We start from the raw sequence: 24043 nt of genomic DNA, 5'->3' as shown, positions 1-24043 counted from the left end.
GCAAAACCAGAAATTTCACGACATATAAATCGGTGATGTTAAACCCGATTCTGATTTTGACCTGATAGAAGTGTTTTATTTTTTTTTGAATACTATGAGTAGTCAGCTAGTGTCTTTTCTCCCAGGGTTGAAATATTTAATACCAGAGGGCATGTATTTAAGGGGAGGGGAGCAATTTCAAAGAAGATGGTCAAAGTCCAAGGTAAATTTATTATCAAAGCATATATATGTCACCATATACAAGCCTGAGATTCATTTTCTTGGAGGCATACTCAGTAAATCTATAGAATAATAACCATAACAGAGTCAATGAAAGACCGCACCAACTTGGGTGTTCAACAGAGTGCAGAAGACAACAAACCGCGCAAATGCAAAAAGAAATAATAAATAAACAATAAATATTGAGAACTTGAGATGAAGAGTCCTTGAAAGTGAGTCCATTTGATGTGAGGGGCAGTGTTTATTTTCCCCCCCTGTACACAGAGAGAGTGGTGGGTTGTCCGGAATGCGCTGACGGGGGTGGTGGTAGGGGCCGACAGGAGTTCGAAGTGCTCCTTCCGCCCTTCACCTCAGAAAGTTCTCTGTCGTCCACTCCCGCATGAACAAGCTGAGGTTCCTCCGGAGAGGCCCCCGGCCAGAGCCGGATCTGCCAGGCGCCAGCACCCCGGAGCCACGCGCCACCGTCGACAAACACCACCCGGTCGAGCAACGGTTCTGCAACGGGCAGGCAGCGCCGACCATTCAAACCGCATACGAAAGGCCGCGTGTGGTCGGAGGAGCGAGCAAGGCTGGTGCCAAGAGTTTTGGCGGGCCCGGGCGACGACTTGCAGATGGTCCACGAAACGCCTCATCCTTCCTCCCATCTGTCTTTTCCTCGAGGTGGCCGGGGGGTTCTGTCGGAGCCCGCGATCTACCGTTCAAACTACGGTTCCTCTCTCGCAGCGGGTTTGCGGATATCCCACCAGCCAATCGCGTGGCAGCAGCCCAACGAGTAAGAGCACGCGGACGTGGCCAGGAGGTTCGGTTGTCGTTCTCCTGAAGACGTGCGCCTGCGGGAGGTGGCCAAGTAGGTGACCGCTGTTCCTCGCCGATTTCACCAACTGAAGCATCGTGGGAGACTGAATCCTCGGGATAGCCGGCATATACAGTGAAGGGGGGAGGGGGGTGAGAGGAGGGGGAAGAGAGAGGAGGGGGAGAGAGGGGGGGAGAGAAGGGGGGAGAGGGGGGAGGGGGGGAGAGAGAGGGGGAGAGGGGGGGGAGAGGGGGAGAGGGGGGAGAGGGGGAGAGAGGGGGAGAGGGGGGGAGAGAGGGGGAGAGGGGGGAGAGGGGGGAGAGGGGGAGAGAGGGGGGAGAGGGGGAGAGGGGGGAGAGGGGGGAGAGGGGGAGAGAGGGGGAGAGAGGGGGAGAGAGGGGGAGAGGGGAGAGGGGGAGAGGGGGAGAGGGGGAGAGGGGGAGAGGGGGGAGAGGGGGAGAGGGGGGAGAGGGGGGAGAGGGGGAGAGGGGGGAGAGGGGGGAGAGGGGGGAGAGGGGGGGAGAGGGGGGAGAGGGGGGGAAAGAGGGAGGAGAGAGGAGGGAGAGAGGAGAGAGAGAGAGAGAGAGAGAGACAGACAGACAGACAGAAACACAGACAGACAGAGAGACAGACAGAGAGAGAGAGGGGGCGTGACAGGGTGGGCTGCTGAGAGCGCGACAGAGAGAGAGGTATCACTCCTTCCACAGCAAGAGACCAACAGATCACCGTTTCGATGTTACGGTCTGAAGTGAAGCTTATTCGATCTCTCCCGACTCAACCCCCACTTGGGATCTCACTGTAGGTCTCATCTCCCCACCTCCTCCCCCAATCCGCCTGAGCTGACTTCACAAGCTCGGCCGGGCACGTCCCTGTCTCTCTGGGGTACGAGGCCCGCCGGCTACCCTCACCTGGTCTAGCCCACCTGTCGGAGCGGTGTACCGGGGGAGGGCATGAGACGGCTGTCGCGGGTGAACGGCGACTCGGAGCCGTGGGTGAGGGCCGAGCATCCGGCGGGGTCCGAAGGTCAGGGAACGTAGAACCCAGAGCCCAGATAACCACGGCCCAGCGCAGGCCCTCGGGCCTACCACGTCGTGCCTTCCTTCGAGTCAGGAGAAGCGACGGGGAGGACCGTCACATCAGAACAGGGAGTTGCTGGTCTCCGGCTCCCATCACTGCAGGATCTGTCTCCCTCCCTCTCTCTCCGGCTGCTGAGAGTGAGACGGAGACAGACAGGGATACCCAGCTGCTGGGTCGTGGACTGGAGCTTTTCAATGGACTACGAATCAAGGTCTCCTTGGGGACTTTTACTTTTACATGCATGGTTGGGGAGGGGGTGGGGTGTCGGAGCTTTTGCTGGTGGGGGGGGAAGAGAGGTTTGAGTTTCTGCTGCTGCGCGTGCGACGGGGGGGGGGGGCGTCTTTGGGGTTCGGATGTCCTGTCACTCATCCTACGGAGTTTCCTGTTTCGCGGACGTCGGTGAAGCGCCAGAATTTCAGCTTGTCCACCCTATACGTTCTCTGCCATTAAGCTGAACCGTTTCGGTTCAGAATTCCCCCCCCCCCCACCCCCGGCAGGTCCGAGGCAACTCCCTTGCTGTCCGGGGTGGGGGGTGGGGGTGGTGATCAGTTATTTCGTCGACCAGATGAAAAAAAGAATGGCGCGGGGAAAGGGAAGGACATCGACAAAACAAGAGGATCTGCAGAGGCTGGAAGTCCCCGTAAAACTCGAGAGGTCACAGTCTGAGGATAAAGGGGAAGCCTTTCAGGACCGAGATGAGGAGAAACTTCTTCACACAGAGAGTGGTGAATCTGTGGAATTCTCTGCCACAGGAAACAGTTGAGGCCAGTTCCTTGGCTATATTTAAGAGGGAGTTAGATATGGCCCTTGTGGCTAAAGGGATCAGGGGGTATGGAGAGAAGGCAGGTACAGGGTTCTGAGTTAGATGATCAGCCATGATCATACTGAATGGCGGTGCAGGCTCGAAGGGCCGAAGGCCTACTCCTGCACCTATTTTCTATGTTTCTAAACTCTAGAGTTTGGTGTGTGGACATTGCGTAGGCAGCAGGAATCAGCTCGGTTGGGCGTTTGATGACTAAATGGTTCAGTACAACACTGGTACTCATGCAGCTCGGAAAGACAGAGGGCTGTGGGTGACTCTGGGTAATTTCTAAAGCAAGTCCATGTCCGGCACAGCATTGTGGGCCGAAGGGCCTGTATTGTGCTGTAGGCCTTTCTGTGTTTCTATTCAGGGCCAAAGGGCTGTACTGACGTTCTAAGCTCTGCATTCTGACCCTTCCTGACCAGGAGGTTTTGGCCGTCACAGTAACAGAGGCTCAGTGCAGGGGGTGTGGGGTTTGGGTGGGACACGAGGAGGCAGGGAGCGGGCGAAGGCCTCGTGACTCACCGGCCGGGGCTGGAAGTCCTCCTCCTGCAGGCCCCACTTCTCCCGGTAGAATCGGTAGTAGATCACGTTCTGCTGCATGATGTCGTCGCCGGGGTCGAAGAGCATGTAGGTCGCCACGCAGGACACGGCGTTCTTGATGTCGTTCACTGGCAAAGCAAGGGGCCCGTCAGTACCCCTCAACGACCCCTAACCCCCCCCTTCCCCTCTCACCACCCCCCCCCGTCAAAATCAGACTTCCAACAGGGTAGCCCTGCGACGTCTGGAACAGAGACAACGACCCCCACAAGTCCTGCACAATTAAACGCTAAAGACTTTGCTCAACTCAACTGCTGCTGGGACGAGACTCTCCACAAACATTCTCAGTCTCAACAACCGGACAGACCTTCAGACCACAAGACCCAGGAGCAGAGTCTTACAGTCTAAAGGCTCTGCCACTCCATTATTGTGGATTTACTATCCCTCTCGAACCACGCCTCCCCCCCACCATTCTCCTACCTTCTTCCCGTAACCTTTGATGCCCTGACCAACTAACAAACTATCACCCTCCGCTTTAAATACACCCAATGACTTGGCCTCCACAGCCGTCTGTGGAAACGAATTCCACAGATTCACCTCCCTCTGGCTAAAGAAATTCCTCCAAATTTCTGTTCTAAAGAGACATCTACGTATTCCAAGGCTGTGCCCGCTGGTCCTAGACTCCCCCACTATAGGAAACATCCTCTCCACATCCACTCTATCTGTGTCCTCTGGTCCTAGACTCCCCCCACTATAGGAAACATCCTCTCCACATCCACTCTATCTGTGCCCTCTGGTCTGAGACTCCCCCCACTATAGGAAACATCCTCTCCACATCCACTCTATCTGTGCCCTCTGGTCATAGACTCCCCCACTATTGGAAACATCCTCTCCACATCCACTCTATCTGTGTCCTCTGATCCTAGACTCCCCCACTATAGGAAACATCCTCTCCACATACACTCTATCTGTGCCCTCTGGTCTGAGACTCCCCCCACTATAGGAAACATCCTCTCCACGTCCACTCTATCTGTGTCCTCTGATCCTAGACTCCCCCACTATAGGAAACATCCTCTCCACATCCACTCTATCTGTGCCCTCTGGTCCTAGACTCCCCCACTATAGGAAACATCCTCTCCACATCCACTCTATCTGTGTCCTCTGGTCCAAGACTCCCCCACTACAGGGAACATCCTCTCCACATCCACTCTTATCTGTGCCCTCTGGTCATAGACTCCCCCACTATTGGAAACATCCTCTCCACATCCACTCTATCTGTGTCCTCTGGTCCTAGACTCCCCCACCATGGGAAACATCCTCTCCACATCCACTCTATCTGTGTCCTCTGGTCCTAGACTCCCCCACTACAGGAAACATCCTCTCCACATCCACTCTATCTGTGCCCTCTGGTCCTAGACCACCCCCCCCCCCACTATAGGAAACATCCTCTCCACATCCACTCTATCTGTGTCCTCTGGTCCTAGACCCCCCCCCCCCACTATAGGAAACATCCTCTCCACATCCACTCTCTCTGTGTCCTCTGGTCCTAGACTCCCCCACTATAGGAAACATCCTCTCCACATCCACTCTATCTGTGCCCTCTGGTCCTAGACTCTCCCACTATAGGAAACATCCTCTCCACATCCACTCTATCTGTGTCCTCTGGTCCTAGACCCCCCCCCCCCCACTATAGGAAACATCCTCTCCACATCCACTCTCTCTGTGTCCTCTGGTCCTAGACTCCCCCCACTATAGGAAACATCCTCTCCACATCCACTCTATCTGTGCCCACTGGTCTGAGACTCCCCCCACTATAGGAAACATCCTCTCCACATCCACTCTATCTGTGCCCTCTGGTCATAGACTCCCCCACTATTGGAAACATCCTCTCCACATCCACTCTATCTGTGTCCTCTGATCCTAGACTCCCCCACTATAGGAAACATCCTCTCCACATCCACTCTATCTGTGCCCTCTGGTCTGAGACTCCCCCCACTATAGGAAACATCCTCTCCACGTCCACTCTATCTGTGTCCTCTGATCCTAGACTCCCCCACTATAGGAAACATCCTCTCCACATCCACTCTATCTGTGCCCTCTGGTCCTAGACTCCCCCACTATAGGAAACATCCTCTCCACATCCACTCTATCTGTGTCCTCTGGTCCTAGACTCCCCCCACTATAGGAAACATACTGTCCATAAGACCATAAGACATAGGAGCAGAATTAGGCCATTCAGCCCATCGAGTTAGCTCTGCCATTCAATCATGGCTGATCCCTTTCCCCTCCTCAGCTCCATTCCCTGGCCTTCTCCCCGTAACCTCTGATGCTGAGTCCAATCGAGGACCCACCAAGCTCTGCCTTAAATATACTCAACGACCTAGCTGCCCCCTCTGCAGGCCTCTGGTACTCCTCCTGTGCCCCTGTCCCATGCCCCTCCCACTGAGCTCCCCCCTCACCATTCCAACAACCTGCACACCCATCAGATTTGCAGTCTCACTCTCTGTGCCACATTGACACATACTGTACTGTGCAAAGGTCTCCCTCGCCCCAGCCACATACAAGTGTGCCCCAGTACTGTAAGTGTTGTAAAAAGAGAGCAGAACAAATGAAAAATAACAGAGGTGGTGAGGTGGTGTTCGTGGGTTCAATATTCATTCAGGAATCGGATGGCGGAGGGGAAGGAGCTGTTCCTGAATGGTTGAGTGTGTGTCTTCAGGCTCCTGTACCTCCTCCCTGATGGCAGAGGGGAAGAAGCTGTTCCTGAATCGTTGAGGGTGTGTCTTCAGGCTCCTGTACCTCCTCCCTGATGGCAGAGGGGAAGAAGCTGTTCCTGAATCGTTGAGTGTGTGTCTTCAGGCTCCTGTACCTCCTCCCTGATGGCAGAGGGGAAGAAGCTGTTCCTGAATCGTTGAGTGTGTGTCTTCAGGCTCCTGTAACCCCTCCCTGATGGCAGAGGGGAAGAAGCTGTTCCTGAATCACTGAGTGTGTGTCTTCAGGCTCCTGTACCTCCTCCCTGATGGCAGAGGGGAAGAAGCTGTTCCTGAATCGTTGAGTGTGTGTCTTCAGGCTCCTGTACCTCCTCCCTGATGGCAGAGGGGAAGGAGCTGTTCCTGAATCGTTGAGTGTGTGTCTTCAGGCTCCTGTACCTCCTCCCTGATGGTAGCAATGAGGGGAGGACATGTCCTGGGTGATGGGGGGGGGGGTTCCTAAATGATGGATGCTGCCTTTTTAAGGCATCGCCTTTCAAAGATGTCCTCGATGCTAGAAATACAACACTCACTCAGGATGGGGGCAGAGGAACACAGAGGGAACAAGAGTGGGGTTGCCCAAGAGATGAACCCAGGAACAGTCGGGGTGGGGGGCACAAAGATACTGTCACGGTCCGGTCCATGAAGTCCGTATTCTGGTTCACGGTCCGGTCCATCGACCCTTGCTCCAGGTTTTCCTGTCTACCCTGTTTCTGTTCTTGTTGAGCTCTAATTGAGGCAGCTGATGCTCGTTGGGGCTGGCTGCATAAATACCTCCAGAGACCAGGGCGTGGCTGCTGAATTGTTCTTGTTCTTACTCCTTGTATCCCTTCTCCTGCCTTCTGTTTCCTCGCCTGAAGCCTTGCCTTGTTTTGTCTTGCCGGTAACTCTCACCTCACCTGAAGTTCTTGTCTCACCTTGTTTTGTCAGAAGCCTTGTCTGGTCTTGCTGGTAACTCTTGCCTCGTCTTGCCTGCAGTTTTGTCCTGGAGCCACCCTGTACCTGGCTCCCTTCCTGTCCCCTGCCTCCGCCCAGGTAGGCCAGGCCATCTTGCCGTTACTCTGCGGTTGGTTCTGTCCCTTGCCTCCGTTGGGGAAGCCAGGCCGTCTTGCCGTTTCCTATGGCTGGTTCTGTCCCTTCCTGTCCTTTGCCTTCGTCAGGTGGAGTACTGCATCCTGCCCAGGTGATCCATGCCCTGCCCAGGAGGAGCTTCAAGACCCCAAGCCTCAAGCCTCTCCTTAACCCTGAAGACTCCAGCCTTGTCCTGCCTGCCAGCCAAGTCAAGTCCTTGCCTAGTTCTGGGGTCCGAGGCAGAGGCAAGACCCAGGTTCTGGGTCCTTGTCCAGTCTCTGGCTCGGAGTCCAAGCCCAGGCACCTAGCTCTCTTGTCCAGTCCGGTTCCGGGTTCCTGGTTTTCCTGTCCATGTCCTTGCCCTCACCCTGTAGCCTGGTCCTGTCCCGAGTACTTCAGTGTCTGTGTCTTGCACTTGGGTCCGTTCCCAGCCACCTCCTTATGACAGATACAGAGGGAATGAGAGTGGGGTTGCCCAAGAGATGAACCCAGATACACTCGGGGTGGGGGCAGAGGGGAGTGAGAGTGGTGTCGTTCCAGGTGCAAATATGTGTACATCAGTATTCTCGTTGATTACAGCTGGGCATTTAACACCGTCATCCCCCTCAAAACCAATCAGTAAACTGCAAGACCTGGGCCCCAACACCACCTTGTGCAATTGGAGTCTGGACTTCCTCCCCTGGCAGACCCCAGTCAGTTTGGATTGGCAAAAACATCTCATCCCCAATCTCGCAAACACGAGGAAATCTGCAGGTGCTGGAATTCCAAGCAACACACATCAAAGTTGCTGGTGAACGCAGCAGGCCAGGCAGCATCTCTAGGAAGAGGTACAGTCAACGTTTCGGGCCGAGACCCTAGTAAGAGATTTGAAAGTGGGAGGGGGAGGGGGAGGGGGAGATCCAAAATGATAGGAGAAGACAGGAGGGGGAGGGATGGAGCCAAGAGCTGGACAGGTGATTGGCAAAAGGGATATGAGAGGATCATGGGACAGGAGGCCCAAGGAGAAGGGGGAGGAAGCCCAGAGGATGGGCAAGGGGTATAGTGAGAGGGACAGAGGGAGAAAAAGGAGAGAGAGAAAGAATGTGTGTATATAAATAAATAACAGATGGGGTACGAGGGGGAGGTGGGGCATTAGCGGAAGTTAGAGAAGTCAACGTTCATGCCATCAGGTTGGAGGCTACCCAGATGGAATATAAGGTGTTGTTCCTCTAACCTGAGTGTGGCTTCATCTCCACAATCTCCATCAGCACAGGAGCACCACAGGGATGTGCACTTGGCCCCCCTGCTCCACTCACTTTACACCGGTGACTGTGTGGCTGAGTACAACTCCAACACCAGATAACAACATACATCAAAGTTGCTGGTGAATGCAGCAGGCCAGGCAGCATCTATAGGAAGAGGTACAGTCGACGTTTCAGGCCGAGACCCTTCGTCAGGACTAACTGAAGGAAGAGTGAGTAAGGGATTTGAAAGCTGGAGGGGGAGGGGGAGATGCAAAATGATAGGAGAAGACAGGAGGGGGAGGGATGGAGCCGAGAGCTGGACAGGTGATTGGCAGAAGGGGATACGAGAGGATCATGGGACAGGAGGTCCGGGAAGAAAGACGGGGGGGGGGGTGACCCAGAGGATGGGCAAGAGGTATATTCAGAGGGACAGAGGGAGAAAAAGGAGAGTGAGAGAAAGAATGTGTGCATAAAAAAGAGTAACAGATGGGGTACGAGGGGGAGGTGGGGCCTTAGCGGAAGTTAGAGAAGTCAATGTTCATGCCATCAGGTTGGAGGCTACCCATACGGAATATAAGGTGTTGTTCCTCCAACCTGAATGTGGCTTCATCTTTACAGTAGAGGAGGCCGTGGATAGACATGTCAGAATGGGAATGGGATGTGGAATTAAAATGTGTGGCCACTGGGAGATCCTGCTTTCTCTGGCGGACAGAGCGTAGATGTTCAGCAAAGCGGTCTCCCAGTCTGCGTCGGGTCTCACCAATATATAAAAGGCCACATCGGGAGCACCGGACGCAGTATATCACCCCAGTCGACTCACAGGTGAAGTGATGCCTCACCTGGAAGGACTGTTTGGGGCCCTGAATGGTGGTAAGGGAGGAAGTGTAAGGGCATATGTAGCACTTGTTCCGCTTACACGGATAAGTGCCAGGAGGGAGATCAGTGGGGAGGGATGGGGGGGACGAATGGACAAGGGAGTTGTGTAGGGAGCGATCCCTGCGGAATGCAGAGAGAGGGGGGGAGGGAAAGATATGCTTAGTGGTGGGATCCCGTTGGAGGTGGCGGAAGTTACGGAGAATAATATATTGGACCCGGAGGCTGGTGGGGTGGTAGGTGAGGACCAGGGGAACCCTATTCCTAGTGGGGTGGTGGGAGGATGGAGTGAGAGCAGATGTACGTGAAATGGGGGAGATGCGTTTAAGAGCAGAGTTGATAGTGGAGGAAGGGAAACCCCTTTCCAGCTCTCGGCTCCATCCCTCCCCCTCCTGTCTTCTCCTATCATTTTGCATCTCCCCCTCCCCCTCCAGCTTTCAAATCCCTTACTCACTCTTCCTTCAGTTAGTCCTGACGAAGGGTCTCGGCCTGAAACGTCGACTGCGCCTCTTCCTATAGATGCTGCCTGGCCTGCTGCGTTCACCAGCAACTTTGATGTATGTTGCTTGAATTTCCAGCATCTGCAGAATTCCTGTTGTTTCCAACACCAGATACAAGTTTGCTGACAACACCACTGTTGTGGGCTGTATCAAAGGGGGTGATGAATCACCACACAGGAGGGAGATTGAAGACTCGGCTGAGTGGTGTCACAACAGCTACCTCTCACTCGATGTCAATAAGACCAAGGAACTGATTGTAGACTGTGCAACGGCATTCCCCTCCCTATCAGATCTGCCCCCTCCATCGATTCTTTTTTAAATCCAGGCTCAAGTCTTACTTTTATTCACTAGCGTTTGAATCCGCCTGATGTGGCTGATTTTTGGCTTGTGCCTGGGCCCTTGTGTTGTTTCCTTTGTGCCTGTAAGCTGTTTGCCTTGTTGGTTATGTCTGTGTTTCTTGTATTTGTGATCTCAGCTATCTGCTCTGATCTGTACAGCACTTTGGTCAACGTGGGTTGTTTTTAAATGTGCTATATAAATAAATTTGACATGACTCGACTCGCCTTCAGGAGAGGGAAACCAGAGGTCCACGAGCTTGAAATCACTGAGGGATCAGAGGCGGAGAGGGTCAGTAACTTTAAATTCTTGGGGGTCACTATCTCAGAGGACCTGTCATATAAAGTAAATATAATTGCAAAGAAAGCACGACAGTGCCTCTACTTGCTCAGGAGCTTGAAGACTTGTACGGCCAGATTTGGGAACAGCTTCTTTCCAACAGTGATAAGACTGCTGAACTGATCCTGACCCGGATCTGGGCCGCACCCTCCAAATATCCGGACCTGCCTCTCAGTTTTTTTGCACTACCTTACTTCCCATTTTTCTCTTTTCTATTTATGATTTATAACTTAAATATTTAATATTTACTAATTTTACTATTTTTAATATTTAATATTTGTAATTCAGGGAGCGGGAAGCGCAGAATCAAATATCGCTCTGATGATTGTACGTTCTAGTACCAATTGTTTGGCGACAATAAAGTACAAAGTATAAAGATACAGCATGTTACCAAAACTTCTCTCAATGTGTGGTAGAAAGTGTGCTGACTGGCTGCATTACAGTCTGGTATGGGAGCACCAACACCATTGAGCAGAAAATCCTACAAAAGGAAGTGGATTCGGCCCAGTACATCACGGGTAAAGCCCTCCCAACCATTGAGCACGTCTACATGAAATGTTGCCGTAGAAAAGCAGTGTCCCATCATCAAAGATCCTCACCACCCAGGCCATGCTCCCTTCTCATTGCTGCCATCAGGTAGAAGGCACAGGAGCCTCAGGACCCACACCACCAGGTTCGGGAACAGTTATTACCCCTCAACCATCAGGAAGGAGGTACAGGAGCCTCAGGACCCACACCACCTGGTTCGGGAACAGTTATTACCCCTCAACCATCAGGAAGGAGGTACAGGAGCCTCAGGACCCACACCACCAGGTTCGGGAACAGTCATTACCCCTCAACCATCAGGAAGGAGGTACAGGAGCCTCAGGACCCACACCACCAGGTTCGGGAACAGTCATTACCCCTCAACCATCAGGAAGGAGGTACAGGAGCCTCAGGACCCACACCACCAGGTTCAGGGACAGTTATTAACCCTCAACCATCAGGAAGGAGGTACAGGCGCCTCAGGACCCACACCACCAGGTTCGGGAACAGTTATTACCCCTCAACCATCAGGAAGGCGGTACAGGAGCCTCAGGACCCACACCACCAGGTTCAGGGACAGTTATTACCCCTCAACCATCAGGAAGGAGGTACAGGCGCCTCAGGACCCACACCACCAGGTTCGGGAACAGTTATTACCCCTCAACCATCAGGAAGGAGGTACAGGAGCCTCAGGACCCACACCACCAGGTTCAGGGACAGTTATTACCCCCCTCAACCATCAGGATGGAGATACAGGAGCCTCAGGTCCCACACCACCAGGTTCAGGAACAGTTATTACCCCTCAACCATCAGGAAGGAGGTACAGGAGCCTCAGGACCCACACCACCAGGTTCAAGAACAGTAATTACCCCTCAACCATCAGGAAGGAGGTACAGGAGCCTTAGGTCCCACACCACCAGGTTCAGGAACAGTTATTACCCCTCAACCATCAGGAAGGAGGTACAGGAGCCTCAGGACCCACACCACCAGGTTCAGGAACAGTTATTACCCCTCAACCATCAGGAAGGAGGTACAGGAGCCTCAGGACCCACACCACCAGGTTCACGAACAGTTATTACCCCTCAACCATCAGGAAGGAGGTACAGGAGCCTCAGGTCCCACACCACCAGGTTCAGGAACAGTTATCACCCCTCAACCATCAGGAAGGAAGTCACCCTAGGGGTTTGAACCCAGAAGCACTCAGGTGGGGCAGGTGGAGCGAGAGGCGGGCTGCCCCGGTGATGGAGTGTAGGGTAAACTGTTTCACTCACGTTTGTAGTAGGCAAACTGCAGGTAGTGATACATCGTGGCCACGAACTTCTCCACAAAGAAACCGCCCACGTTGGGAGTTAAATTCTGGGCACACTTCGCTTTGCACTTCAGTGTCTCCAAAAAAAGTTCTGCAAACAGGGGGGAAAGGCAGAATGTGAGGCACATACAAGGTCATGTTTACTGGCATCTGACAGTACGTACGGCCAGCCAAACGAAAGAACATCCCTCTGGAGCACAACAACATACGTCACACACACACACAGCGCATAAAACTGAGTATCACCATAAATAAGTCAGTAAACTACAACGCAAAAATGATTGTAGTGCACAACACAGGTAACCACTAAACAGCTCGCTGTCCCGGTGGCGAGATCTCGGTGGTGGCAGGGTATTCATCAGTCTCCCAGCCTGAGGGAAGGAGCTGTTACCCAGTCTGACAGTCCCAGTCCTGGTGCCCCTGTACCTCCTTCCTGACGGTCGTGGGTCAGAGAGATTCTGGGATGGGTGGTGGTGACGAGACCCCGGTGGTGGCAAGGCCGTAAGATCTAGGAGCAGAATTAGCCCCATCAAATCTGCTCCGCCTTTTCATCAAGGCTGATCCATTTTTCCTCTTCAGCCCCAGTCTCCTGCCCTCTCCACTTAACCCTTCATGCCCAGACTCATCAAGAATCCATTATCTCTGCCTTAAATATGCATAATGACTTGGCCTCCACAGCTGCCTGTGGCAACAAATTCCATAGATTCACCATCATCTGGCTACAGAAATTCTTATTCATCTGTTTTAAATGGACGTCCCTCTATTCTGAGGCAGTGCCCTCTGGTCCTAGACTCCCCCACTACAGGAAACATCCTCTCCACATCCACTCTATCTGTGTCCTCTGGTCCTAGACTCCCCCCCCCCACTATAGGAAACATCCTCTCTACATCCACTCTATCTGTGCCCTCTGGTCCTAGACTCCCCCACTATAGGAAACATCCTCTCCACATCCACTCTATCTGTGTCCTCTGGTCCTAGACTCCCCCACTATAGGAAACATCCTCTCCACATCCACTCTATCTGTGTCCTCTGGTCCTAGACCCCCTCCCACTATAGGAAACATCCTCTCTACATCCACTCTATCTGTGCCCTCTGGTCCTAGACTCCCCCACTATAGGAAACATCCTCTCCACATCCACTCTATCTGTGTCCTCTGGTCCTAGACTCCCCCACTATAGGAAACATCCTCTCCACATCCACTCTATCTGTGCCCTCTGGTCCTAGACCCCCCCCACTATAGGAAACATCCTCTCCACACCCACTCTATCTGTGTCCTCTGGTCCTAGACTCCCCCACTATAGGAAACATCCTCTCCACATCCACTCTATCTGTGTCCTCTGGTCCTAGACTCGCCCACTATAGGAAACATCCTCTCCACATCCACTCTATCTGTGTCCTCTGGTCCTAGACCCCCTCCCACTATAGGAAACATCCTCTCTACATCCACTCTATCTGTGCCCTCTGGTCCTAGACTCCCCCACTATAGGAAACATCCTCTCCACATCCACTCTATCTGTGTCCTCTGGTCCTAGACTCCCCCACTATAGGAAACATCCTCTCCACATCCACTCTATCTGTGCCCTCTGGTCCTAGACCCCCCCCACTATAGGAAACATCCTCTCCACACCCACTCTATCTGTGTCCTCTGGTCCTAGACTCCCCCACTATAGGAAACATCCTCTCCACATCCACTCTATCTGTGTCCTCTGGTCCTAGACTCCCCCACTATAGGAAACATCCTCTCCACATCCACTCTATCTGTGTCCTCTGGTCCTAGACTCCCCCACTATAGGAAACATGCTCTCCACATCCACTCTATCTGTGCCCTCTGGTCCTAGACTCCCCCACTATAGGAAACATCCTCTCCAAATCCACTCTATCTGTGCCCTCTGGTCCTAGACTCCCCCACTATAGGAAACATCCTCTCCACATCCACTCTATCTGTGCCCTCTGGTCCTAGACTCCCCCACCATGGGAAACATCCTCTCCACATCCACTCTATCTGTGCCCTCTGGTCCTAGACTCCCCCACTATAGGAAACATCCTCTCCACATCCACTCTATCTGTGCCCTCTGGTCCTAGACTCCCCGACCATGGGAAACATCCTCTCCACATCCAGGCTTCTTCCACTAAGGCTCGGTGAGAATACGACTGGGGGTCAAGGGTGAAAGTTGAAAGTTTCAGGGGAGCCCGAGGAGGAACTGCTTCCCTCAGAGGGTAGTGAGAGTGTGGAACGAGCTGCTAGTGGAAGTGGTGGGTGTGGGGTCGACGTCAACATTTGAGAGAAATTTGGATAGGTACGTGGATGGGAAGGGTATTGTCCAAGTGCAGGCTTCTGGGTATCAGAGACACACAGTCCTCTCGATTAATATCTCGATTAACCCTGTCTGGGTTTCTTTAGAAGGTAATTCTGTTATTAAATTTTCTATCATTTCTCTTCTCAGATCCTGAATTCCTTTATCTTCAAGTTATTTAACTGATAATTTTGTAGTTAAACACGCTTTGAAGATTTGGATACAATTTAGAAAATATTTTGGTTTATTCAGTTTTTCACTTCCAAGTCCGATTTTTTCTAACTATTTTTAAACCTTCTATGACTTTTGTAGTTTTTAAAGAGTGGAATAGATTGGGTATTAAATGTTTTCAGGATTTGTTTGTTGGAGATAGTCTCCCTTCATTTGAACAACTGTCAGCTAAGTATAGCCAACCCAAAACCCACTTTTTTCGATATTTACAAATCAGAGACTTCTTGCGTTCTCAAGTACATACATTTCCTAAAAGTCTAGATAAGAATTTACTTGATACAGTTTTTAATTTGAAACCCTTCCATAATGGATCTATACTTAATATTCATGGTATGTTGTTGGGGATGAGAAATATTCCTTTGGACAAAATTGAAAATCTCTGGGAACAAAATTTACAGATTCCAATTTCTGAGGACACTTGGAATGAAATCTTTAAATTGGTTAATATCTCATCGTTATGTGCCCGTCATTCCCTTCTTACAATTTAAAGTGGTTCATAGGGCCCACGTGACTAAGATAAGCTGCCTCATTTTTATTCGGATATATCTCCCTTTTGGGATAGACGTAACAATGAAGAGGCTTCACTAATCCATATGTTTTGGACTTGTCTGAGTCGTGAAAAATATTGGAAGGAGGTGTTCCGAACTTTTTCGGTGCTTTTTAAAGTAAATTTTAAACCTAATCCTTTGACTGCCTTATTTGGTATTGTTGGAGGAAATGATATTATTTTGGAGACACATGATCTGCACATTCTGGCCTGTATTTCTCTTATAGCCAGGAGGGCATTGTTGCTTAAGTGGAAGGATGCCTCTCCTCCTACTCATACTCATCGGTTAAATGACGTTATGTCTTATTGAAATTTAGAGAGCATTCGCTGTTCAGTTTCTGAACCTAGACAAGATTTTTTAACATTGTCCGGAGCTTTTTGAATTATTTTCAAAATCTTTTACTTGCTATTAAGCACAGATGTTCGCTAATAATAGGTTTTACTGTATGATAAGGATTTTTTCCTTTTTTTAAAACTAAACAGCTGTTTTTTTTTCCTGGTGACGGGTTTAGATTTTGCCTGTATAATAAAATTATTTCTTTTCAATATTATATTTAAATTTAACTTTCTGGTGGTGGGTTTAGATGTTTCTTGGAAAATAAAATTATCTCTTTTCAATATTATGATTAAATTTAATTGATATGGATATGGGATAATGAGAATATATATTTGATTCCAATATATTGTAATCGATATATATTATACGTCCTACTATACTCTGTATTCCTTTATGTAAGAGATCAATAAAAATATTGAAAAAGAAAGAGACGCCCAGGGGAGTCAGACAGAGCTGGGGCGTGGATCTGACTGACCGCTGGCGGCTTCTGGGTATCAGTGACACACACAGAGGAGGCAAAACTGCCCAGCACGTCACCAGCACACACGCTATCACAGACACAGATACAGAAAGGTGGCAGAAAAGGGCCGGTAACATCATGAAGGATCCCATCCACCCTGCTCACGGACTGTCTGTCCCACTCCCGCCGGGCAGGAGGCTACGTAGCATCCACACCAGGACCACCAGACTCAAAAACAGTGACTCTCCCCAAGCAGTGAGGCTGATCAACACCTCCACCCACCGACCCACCCCTCCGCACCCCCGATCACCCACCGACCCACCCCTCCGCACCCCCGATCACCCACCGACCCACCCCTCCGCACCCCCGATCACCCACCGACCCACCCCTCCGCACCCCCGATCACCCACCGACCCACCCCTCCGCACCCCCGATCACCCACCGACCCACCCCTCCGCACCCCCGATCACCCACCGACCCACCCCTCCGCACCCCCGATCACCCACCGACCCACCCCTCCGCACCCCCGATCACCCACCGACCCACCCCTCCGCACCCCCGATCACCCACCGACACACCCCTCCGCACCCCCGATCACCCACCGACACACCCCTCCGCACCCCCGATCACCCACCGACCCACCCCTCCGCACCCCCGATCACCCACCGACCCACCCCTCCGCACCCCCGATCACCCACCGAACCACCCCTCCGCACCCCCGATCACCCACCGACCCACCCCTCCGCACCCCCGATCACCCACCGACCCACCCCTCCGCACCCCCGATCACCCACCGACCCACCCCTCCGCACCCCCGATCACCCACCGACCCACCCCTCCGCACCCCCGATCACCCACCGACACACCCCTCCGCACCCCCGATCACCCACCGACCCACCCCTCCGCACCCCCGATCACCCACCGAACCACCCCTCCGCACCCCCGATCACCCACCGACCCACCCCTCCGCACCCCCTATCACCCACCGACCCACCCCTCCGCACCCCCGATCACCCACCGACCCACCCCTCCGCACCCCCGATCACCCACCGACCCACCCCTCCGCACCCCCGATCACCCACCGACCCACCCCTCCGCACCCCCGATCACCCACCGACACACCCCTCCGCACCCCCGATCACCCACCGACACACCCCTCCGCACCCCCGATCACCCACCGACCCACCCCTCCGCACCCCCGATCACCCACCGACCCACCCCTCCGCACCCCCGATCACCCACCGAACCACCCCTCCGCACCCCCGATCACCCACCGACCCACCCCTCCGCACCCCCGATCACCCACCGACCCACCCCTCCGCACCCCCGATCACCCACCGACCCACCCCTCCGCACCCCGATCACCCACCGACCCACCCCTCCGCACCCCCGATCACCCACCGACCTCCGCACCCCGATCACCCACCGACCCCCTCCGCACCCCCGATCACCCACCGACCCACCCCTCCGCACCCCCGATCACCCACCGACCCACCCCTCCGCACCCCCGATCACCCACCGACCCACCCCTCCGCACCCCCGATCACCCACCGACACACCCCTCCGCACCCCCGATCACCCACCGACACACCCACCCCCTCCGCACCCCCGATCACCCACCGACACACCCCTCCGCACCCCCGATCACCCACCGACACACCCCTCCGCACCCCCGATCACCCACCGACCCACCCCTCCGCACCCCCGATCACCCACCGACCCACCCCTCCGCACCCCCGATCACCCACCGACCCACCCCTCCGCACCCCCGATCACCCACCGACCCACCCCTCCGCACCCCCGATCACCCACCGACCCACCCCTCCGCACCCCCGATCACCCACCGACCCACCCCTCCGCACCCCCGATCACCCACCGACCCACCCCTCCGCACCCCCGATCACCCACCGACCCACCCCTCCGCACCCCCGATCACCCACCGACCCACCCCTCAACACCCCCGATCACCCACCGACCCACCACTCCACACCCCCGATCACCCACCGACCCACCCCTCCACACCCCCGATCACCCACCGACCCACCCCTCCACACCCCCGATCACCCACCGACCCACCCCTCCACACCCCCGATCACCCACCGACCCACCCCTCCACACCCCCGATCACCCACTGACCCACCCCTCCACACCCCCAATCACCCACCGACCCACCCCTCCACACCCCCCGAATCACCCACTGACCCACCCCTCCACACCCCCAATCACCCACTGACCCACCCCTCCACACCCCCAATCACCCACTGACCCACCCCTCCACACCCCCAATCACCCACTGACCCACCCCTCCACACCCCCAATCACCCACCGACCCACCCCTCCACACCCCCAATCACCCACCGACCCACCCCTCCACACCCCCAATCACCCACCGACCCACCCCTCCACACCCCCAATCACCCACCGACCCACCCCTCCACACCCCCAATCACCCACTGACCCACCCCTCCACACACCCAATCACCCACCGACCCACCCCTCCACACCCCCAATCACCTACCGACCCACCCCTCTACATCCCCAATCACCCACTGACACACCCCTCCACACCCCCAATCACCCACCGACACACCCCTCCACACCCCCCGAATCACCCACTGACCCACCCCTCCACACACCCAATCACCCACTGACCCACCCCTCCACACCCCCAATCACACACTGACCCACCACTCCACACCCCCAATCACCCACTGACCCACCCCTCCACACCCCCAATCACCCACTGACCCACCCCTCCACACCCCCAATCACCCACTGACCCACCCCTCCACACCCCCAATCACCCACTGACCCACCCCTCCACACCTCCAATCACCCACTAACCCACCCCTCCACACCCCCAATCACCCACTGACCCACCCCTCCACACCCCAATCGCCCACTGACCCACCCCTCCACACCCCAGCTCGTGTCCAGATGACTAGCTACTTACGACTCCATGGCTGCCCTCTTTTGAGCCACAGGCATCTTGAGACCCTCTCTGCCGCATCAGTGGTACTGCGGATGGCTCATGTATTTATATTTATTGTGTTTTTTTTTATTATTGCGTGCATTATATAAAAAAAATTAATTTACTGAGATAAAGCGTAGAATTGGCCCTTCTGACAACTCCAGCCACGGCCCCCAGCAACCCCTGATTTAACCCTTAGCTAATCACGGGACATTTTACAATGACCAATTAATCTACCGACCGGTGCGTCGTTGGACTGTGGGAGGAAACCAGAGCACCCGGAGGAAACCCATGCGGTCACAAGGGGCGGAGGAGGAGGAAGAACGTACAAACTCCTTCAAGGCAGTGGCGGGATTTGAACCCTGGGCCACTGGTACTGTTGAGCGTCGTGTTAGCTACTGCGCTTCCGGGCCGCCCCGGTCTGCATCGCACCCGGAGTAACCGCCGCTTCGCTCTGCTCTGCGCTCGTGGGCTGGGGGTCACGTCAAACCATCTTGATCTGCCGGAAATCCCCACCGGCTTCTGCCCCTGCTTGGGCGGGGGGGGGTGTGGGGGGGAGAGAGAGAGGGTCAGAGGGAAGAGGGGAGGTCACCTAAGGCTGTAACCGACCTGCCACAGACGGGTAAAAGTCCTTGAAGTCGCTGACGTCGCAGGAATCCTCGCAGGCGCTGATGCACTCCTGGTGCGCTCTGTAATACCCCGGGAGAGCGTGCTCCATGTCGGTTACGCTGCTGCGGAAATTCCCGTTGTTGTAGGCCTTCACTGCCTTCAGGAACAGCGCCTGGGGGGGCGGGGGAAGCGGGGAGAGGAAATAAAAAAGGGAGAGCTGTGTCAGGTCTCGCTCCCGCCCGCCATCGCCTCCCCGCCACCTTCCCAGCATCACAGGCTGCCCGGGCGGGACAGGCCACGGGGCTCCCACACATCCTGCCTCCACAGCACCTCTAACCTCTCCCCTCTCAGTTTAAACCTATCTCCCCCCCCTCGGTACTCTGAGCCTGCACCCCCACACCGTAGCCCTCCATGCCCCTCCCCACCCAAACGCTGCAATCAAACCTGCACCCCCCCACCCCGCTTCCACTGGCAGCTCGTTCCACACTCTCGCCGCCCCCCTCCCGTCTGAATAATCTTACGCAACTGGCGACCACTTCACAAGGTACACCCGCTCGTTATCGTAAATATCCCCTCCGCTGATCAGGTGGGCAGGAAGCTCAGTGCACAAGCGCACGCCGACACGGTCAAGAGTTTCAGACCGAACATCAGAATGGTGGAGGGTGGGGGGGGGGAAGGGGGAGAAATGCGATCCAAGTGACTTTGAGTGTGTGTGAATGACTGTCGGTGCCAGACGGGGTGGTTTGAGTATCTCAGAAACTGCTGATCTGCTGTGATTTTCTGGAGAATGGTGTGAAAGTCAAAAATAAAAATTCAGCGAGCCGCCAGCTCTGTGGGTGAAAAAGCCTCGTTAACGAGCGAGGTCAGAGGAGAAGGGCCAGACTGGTTCAAGCTGACGGGAAGGTGACAGTAACTCAAATAACCACACGTCACAACAGCGGCGTGCAGAACAGCATCTCTGAACACACATGTCAGACCTTGAACTGGACGGGCCACAGCAGCAGAAGATCACGAGCGTACGCCCAGTGGCTACTTTATTTAGGTACCTACTAAAAAGGCCACTAGCTGTTCAACTTATAAACTCCCCTACACTCTCATGATTAAAGTTCCAGCTGGTAAAAACACTCCCGATAACTCAGTCCCTCCGCAGTGCTTATGTAAGGGAGAGCATCCCCCGTGCGGCCCGGTAGCTTCGTGGTCAGCGCGACGCTTTGCCGTACTGCCGACCCGGGTTCAAATCCCGCCGCTGCCCCGTTAGGAGTCTGCACGCTCCCTCCCTCTGACCGTGTGGGTTTCCTCCGGGTGCTCCGGTTTCCGCCCACAGCCCAAAGACCGACCGGTTAGTCTTCGGAAATGCCCGCTTTGCTGCCGCTGCTACTGTGCGATCGAGAATCTCCGGAGGGGAAGGCCCTGAATCCTCAGCTTTGCCTATTGCCTGTTGCCGGGGCCGGGGTTGAAGCGCTCGGCAGAAATGGTGCTCGGTGTCGGAGGCTCGAAGTTTTCGGGCGAGCTGTGGTCGGGTGCTTCCAGGGTGCTGCATCGGCAAGTTTGCGGCGCTGGAGGTTCATGGCAGGGAGAGTTTCTCTTCCTTCTATCATCTGCGTGAGATGATGGGACTTTCGAGAGACTTTGAGACTTCTTACCGTGCCCATGGTCGGTTCTTTATCAAATTACGGTATTGCTTTGCACTGTTGTAACTATGTGTTATAATTATGCGGTTTTTGTCAGTTTTTTCAGTTTTGGTTTGTCTTGTGTTTCTGTGATATCATTCTGGAGGAAGGTTGTATCACTTCTTAATGCATGCATTACTAAATGACAATAAAAGAGGACTGCGTGCCCCCATAATCTAATCTAATCTAGTAGATTAATTGGTCATTGTAAACTGCCCCGTGATTAGGCTGGGGTTAAATTGGGCGTCGCTGGACGACGCGGCCTGTGGGGCCAGAAGGGCACTTGAGCAGGTTACGTGCAGGGACTGGGCTTTGGAATCAGTCAACGTCAGGCCCAATTATCACTGGCCAACGTCATTTCGTGGCAGCAGTACAGTATATGATGAAACTTAAAATAAACATTAAATTAGATATACAAGTTACGTAAGTAGTGCAAAGAGGCAAAACAAAAAAAGAAGTGAGGTTGTGTTCACGGGTTGAGTGTCCGTTCAGAGATCTGATGGCAGAGGGGAAGAAGCTGTTCCTGAATCGTTGAGTGTGTGTCTTCAGGCTCCCGTACCTCCTCCCTGATGGCAGAGGGGAAGAAGCTGTTCCTGAATCGCTGAGTGTGTGTCTTCAGGCTCCTGTACCTCCTCCCTGATGGCAGAGGGGAAGGAGCTGTTCCTGAATCGTTGAGTGTGTGTCTTCAGGCTCCTGTACCTCCTCCCTGATGGCAGAGGGGAAGAAGCTGTTCCTGAATCGTTGAGTGTGTGTCTTCAGGCTCCTGTACCTCCTCCCTGATGGTAGCAATGAGAAGAGGGCATGTCCTGGGTGGTGGGGGTCCTTAATGACGGATGCCGCCTTTTTGAGGCACCCCCTTTTGAAGATGTCCTGGATGCTGGGAGGGTGGGGGAGGAACCAGCGCCCGTGACAGAGCTGGCCGAGCTCGCCACTCTTTCCGGTCCTGTGCAAAGAACTCCCCCGCACCCCCCCCCACCACCGTACCATGCCAGACGGGGAGCTGCAACCAGTTGGAATGCTCTCCCCGGCACACCTGGAAGAATTTGCAACGGGGAGAACGGGCCAGACGCAGGAAACTGGAACTAGTTGGGGTCGGCGTCATGGGTCCGCATGGACTGCTTGGGCCGAGTGGCCTGAATCCGTACTATGACCCTTTGACCCAAACCTTCTGGGTTGGATCTCTGCGAGGACCTACGTCCAGACTGTTCAGTCCAGAGTCACGACTCTTCATACAGGGCTTCGCTCCACGAATGCTTTTAGATTAGATTATGAGGACACTCAGTCCTCGTTTATTGTCATTTAGAAATGCATGCATTAAAAAATGATACAATATTCCTCCAGAATGATATCACAAGAAAACACAGGACAAACCAAGACTAAAACTGCCAAAACCACATAATTATAACATATGGTTACAACAGTGCAAAGCAATACCGTAATTTGATAAAGAGCAGACTATGGGCACGGTAAAAAAAAAAGTCTCCAAGTCCCGATAGCCTCATCATCTCACGCAGACGGTAGAAGGGAGAAACTCTCCCTGCCATGAACTTCCAAGCGCCGCAAACTCGCTGATGCAGCACCCTGGAAGCACCCGACCACAGTCCGACTCAGAGCCCATCCAAAAACTTCGAGCCTCCGACCGGCCCTCCGACACCAAGCACTGAGCACCATCTCTGCCGAGCACTTCGACCCCGTCCCAGCCGCCAAGCAACAAGCAAAGCCGAGGACTCAGGGCCTTCCCCTCCAGAGTTTCTGGATCACACAGTAGCAGCAGCAGCGAAGCGGGCATTTCAGAAATTTCACCAGATGTTCCTCCGTGCTCTCATGTCCGTCTCCATCAAATCAGGATTGTGCACGGCCCCCTACTTGACAAATAACAGATCTCGTTCACCGGAGTGGCCACTGCGAGCTGCGTCGCGCCGCCATCTTCTCCTCCCGCCGATTCCCACCCTCCTCTACAGCTCATAGAGAAACCAGTCTCCGAAGAATATTCAAGCTCACAAGGACGTTGCCGGGAGCTGAGGACCCGAGTTATAGAGGGAAAAGTTGAACAAGTTTGGACTTTATTCCCTGGAGCGTAGGAGATTGAGAGGAGATTTGATGGAGGCATACAAAATTATGAGTATAGGTATGGTTTGGGTAGCGGGGTGGACACACGTCTCTACCAAAGGAGGTGTAAAGTGCTCCTTCCCTCCGCTAGCCTGCAGGTCACCCTTGGGCAAGGTGTAGCACCTGCTTAGCCCCCCGATCAGGGTCAGGTGAAGCCGTGGGAGCAGGCGGTGGATGGTCGTACGAGCAGCCAGTTCTGGTTATCTGACCACTGACACCAGGCAGACAATCTCTGAAGAGTATTGATAATGACTGGGGGGGGGGGGGTCACCCATCTTGTAAAGACACACTGCCCAGAAGAAGGCGATGGCAAACCACTTGTGTAGAAAAAAATTTGCCAAGAACAGTCACGGTCATGGAAAGACCATAACTGTCTACGTCATAGCAACACGGCACACAATGTCGTCGTCATACGATATGGCACACGATGATGATGTCGATACAAGCCAGTCCACCAC

At 54.1% G+C, this 24043-nt stretch overlaps 1 protein-coding gene across 1 annotated transcript in view; it reads right to left on the bottom strand.

Moving 5' to 3' along the window:
- LOC134340334 (endoplasmic reticulum protein SC65-like) overlaps positions 1-24043 on the bottom strand; it is a 54361-nt gene that overhangs the window by 17742 nt on the left and 12576 nt on the right. Inside the window, exons 3-5 of the mRNA XM_063037449.1 lie at positions 19807-19978; positions 12320-12448; positions 3417-3562 (exon numbers count right to left, since the gene is read on the bottom strand). Coding sequence (XP_062893519.1) covers positions 3417-3562; positions 12320-12448; positions 19807-19978 — 447 coding nt within the window. The remainder of the gene's footprint in view (positions 1-3416; positions 3563-12319; positions 12449-19806; positions 19979-24043) is intronic.

The sequence above is a fragment of the Mobula hypostoma genome, chromosome X1 (genome assembly GCF_963921235.1).
Source record: "Mobula hypostoma chromosome X1, sMobHyp1.1, whole genome shotgun sequence".
NCBI classification, from domain to species: Eukaryota; Metazoa; Chordata; class Chondrichthyes; order Myliobatiformes; family Myliobatidae; genus Mobula; species Mobula hypostoma.
The sequence above is the reverse complement of the archived record's forward strand: the minus strand, read 5'-3'. Positions and strand labels throughout refer to the sequence as shown.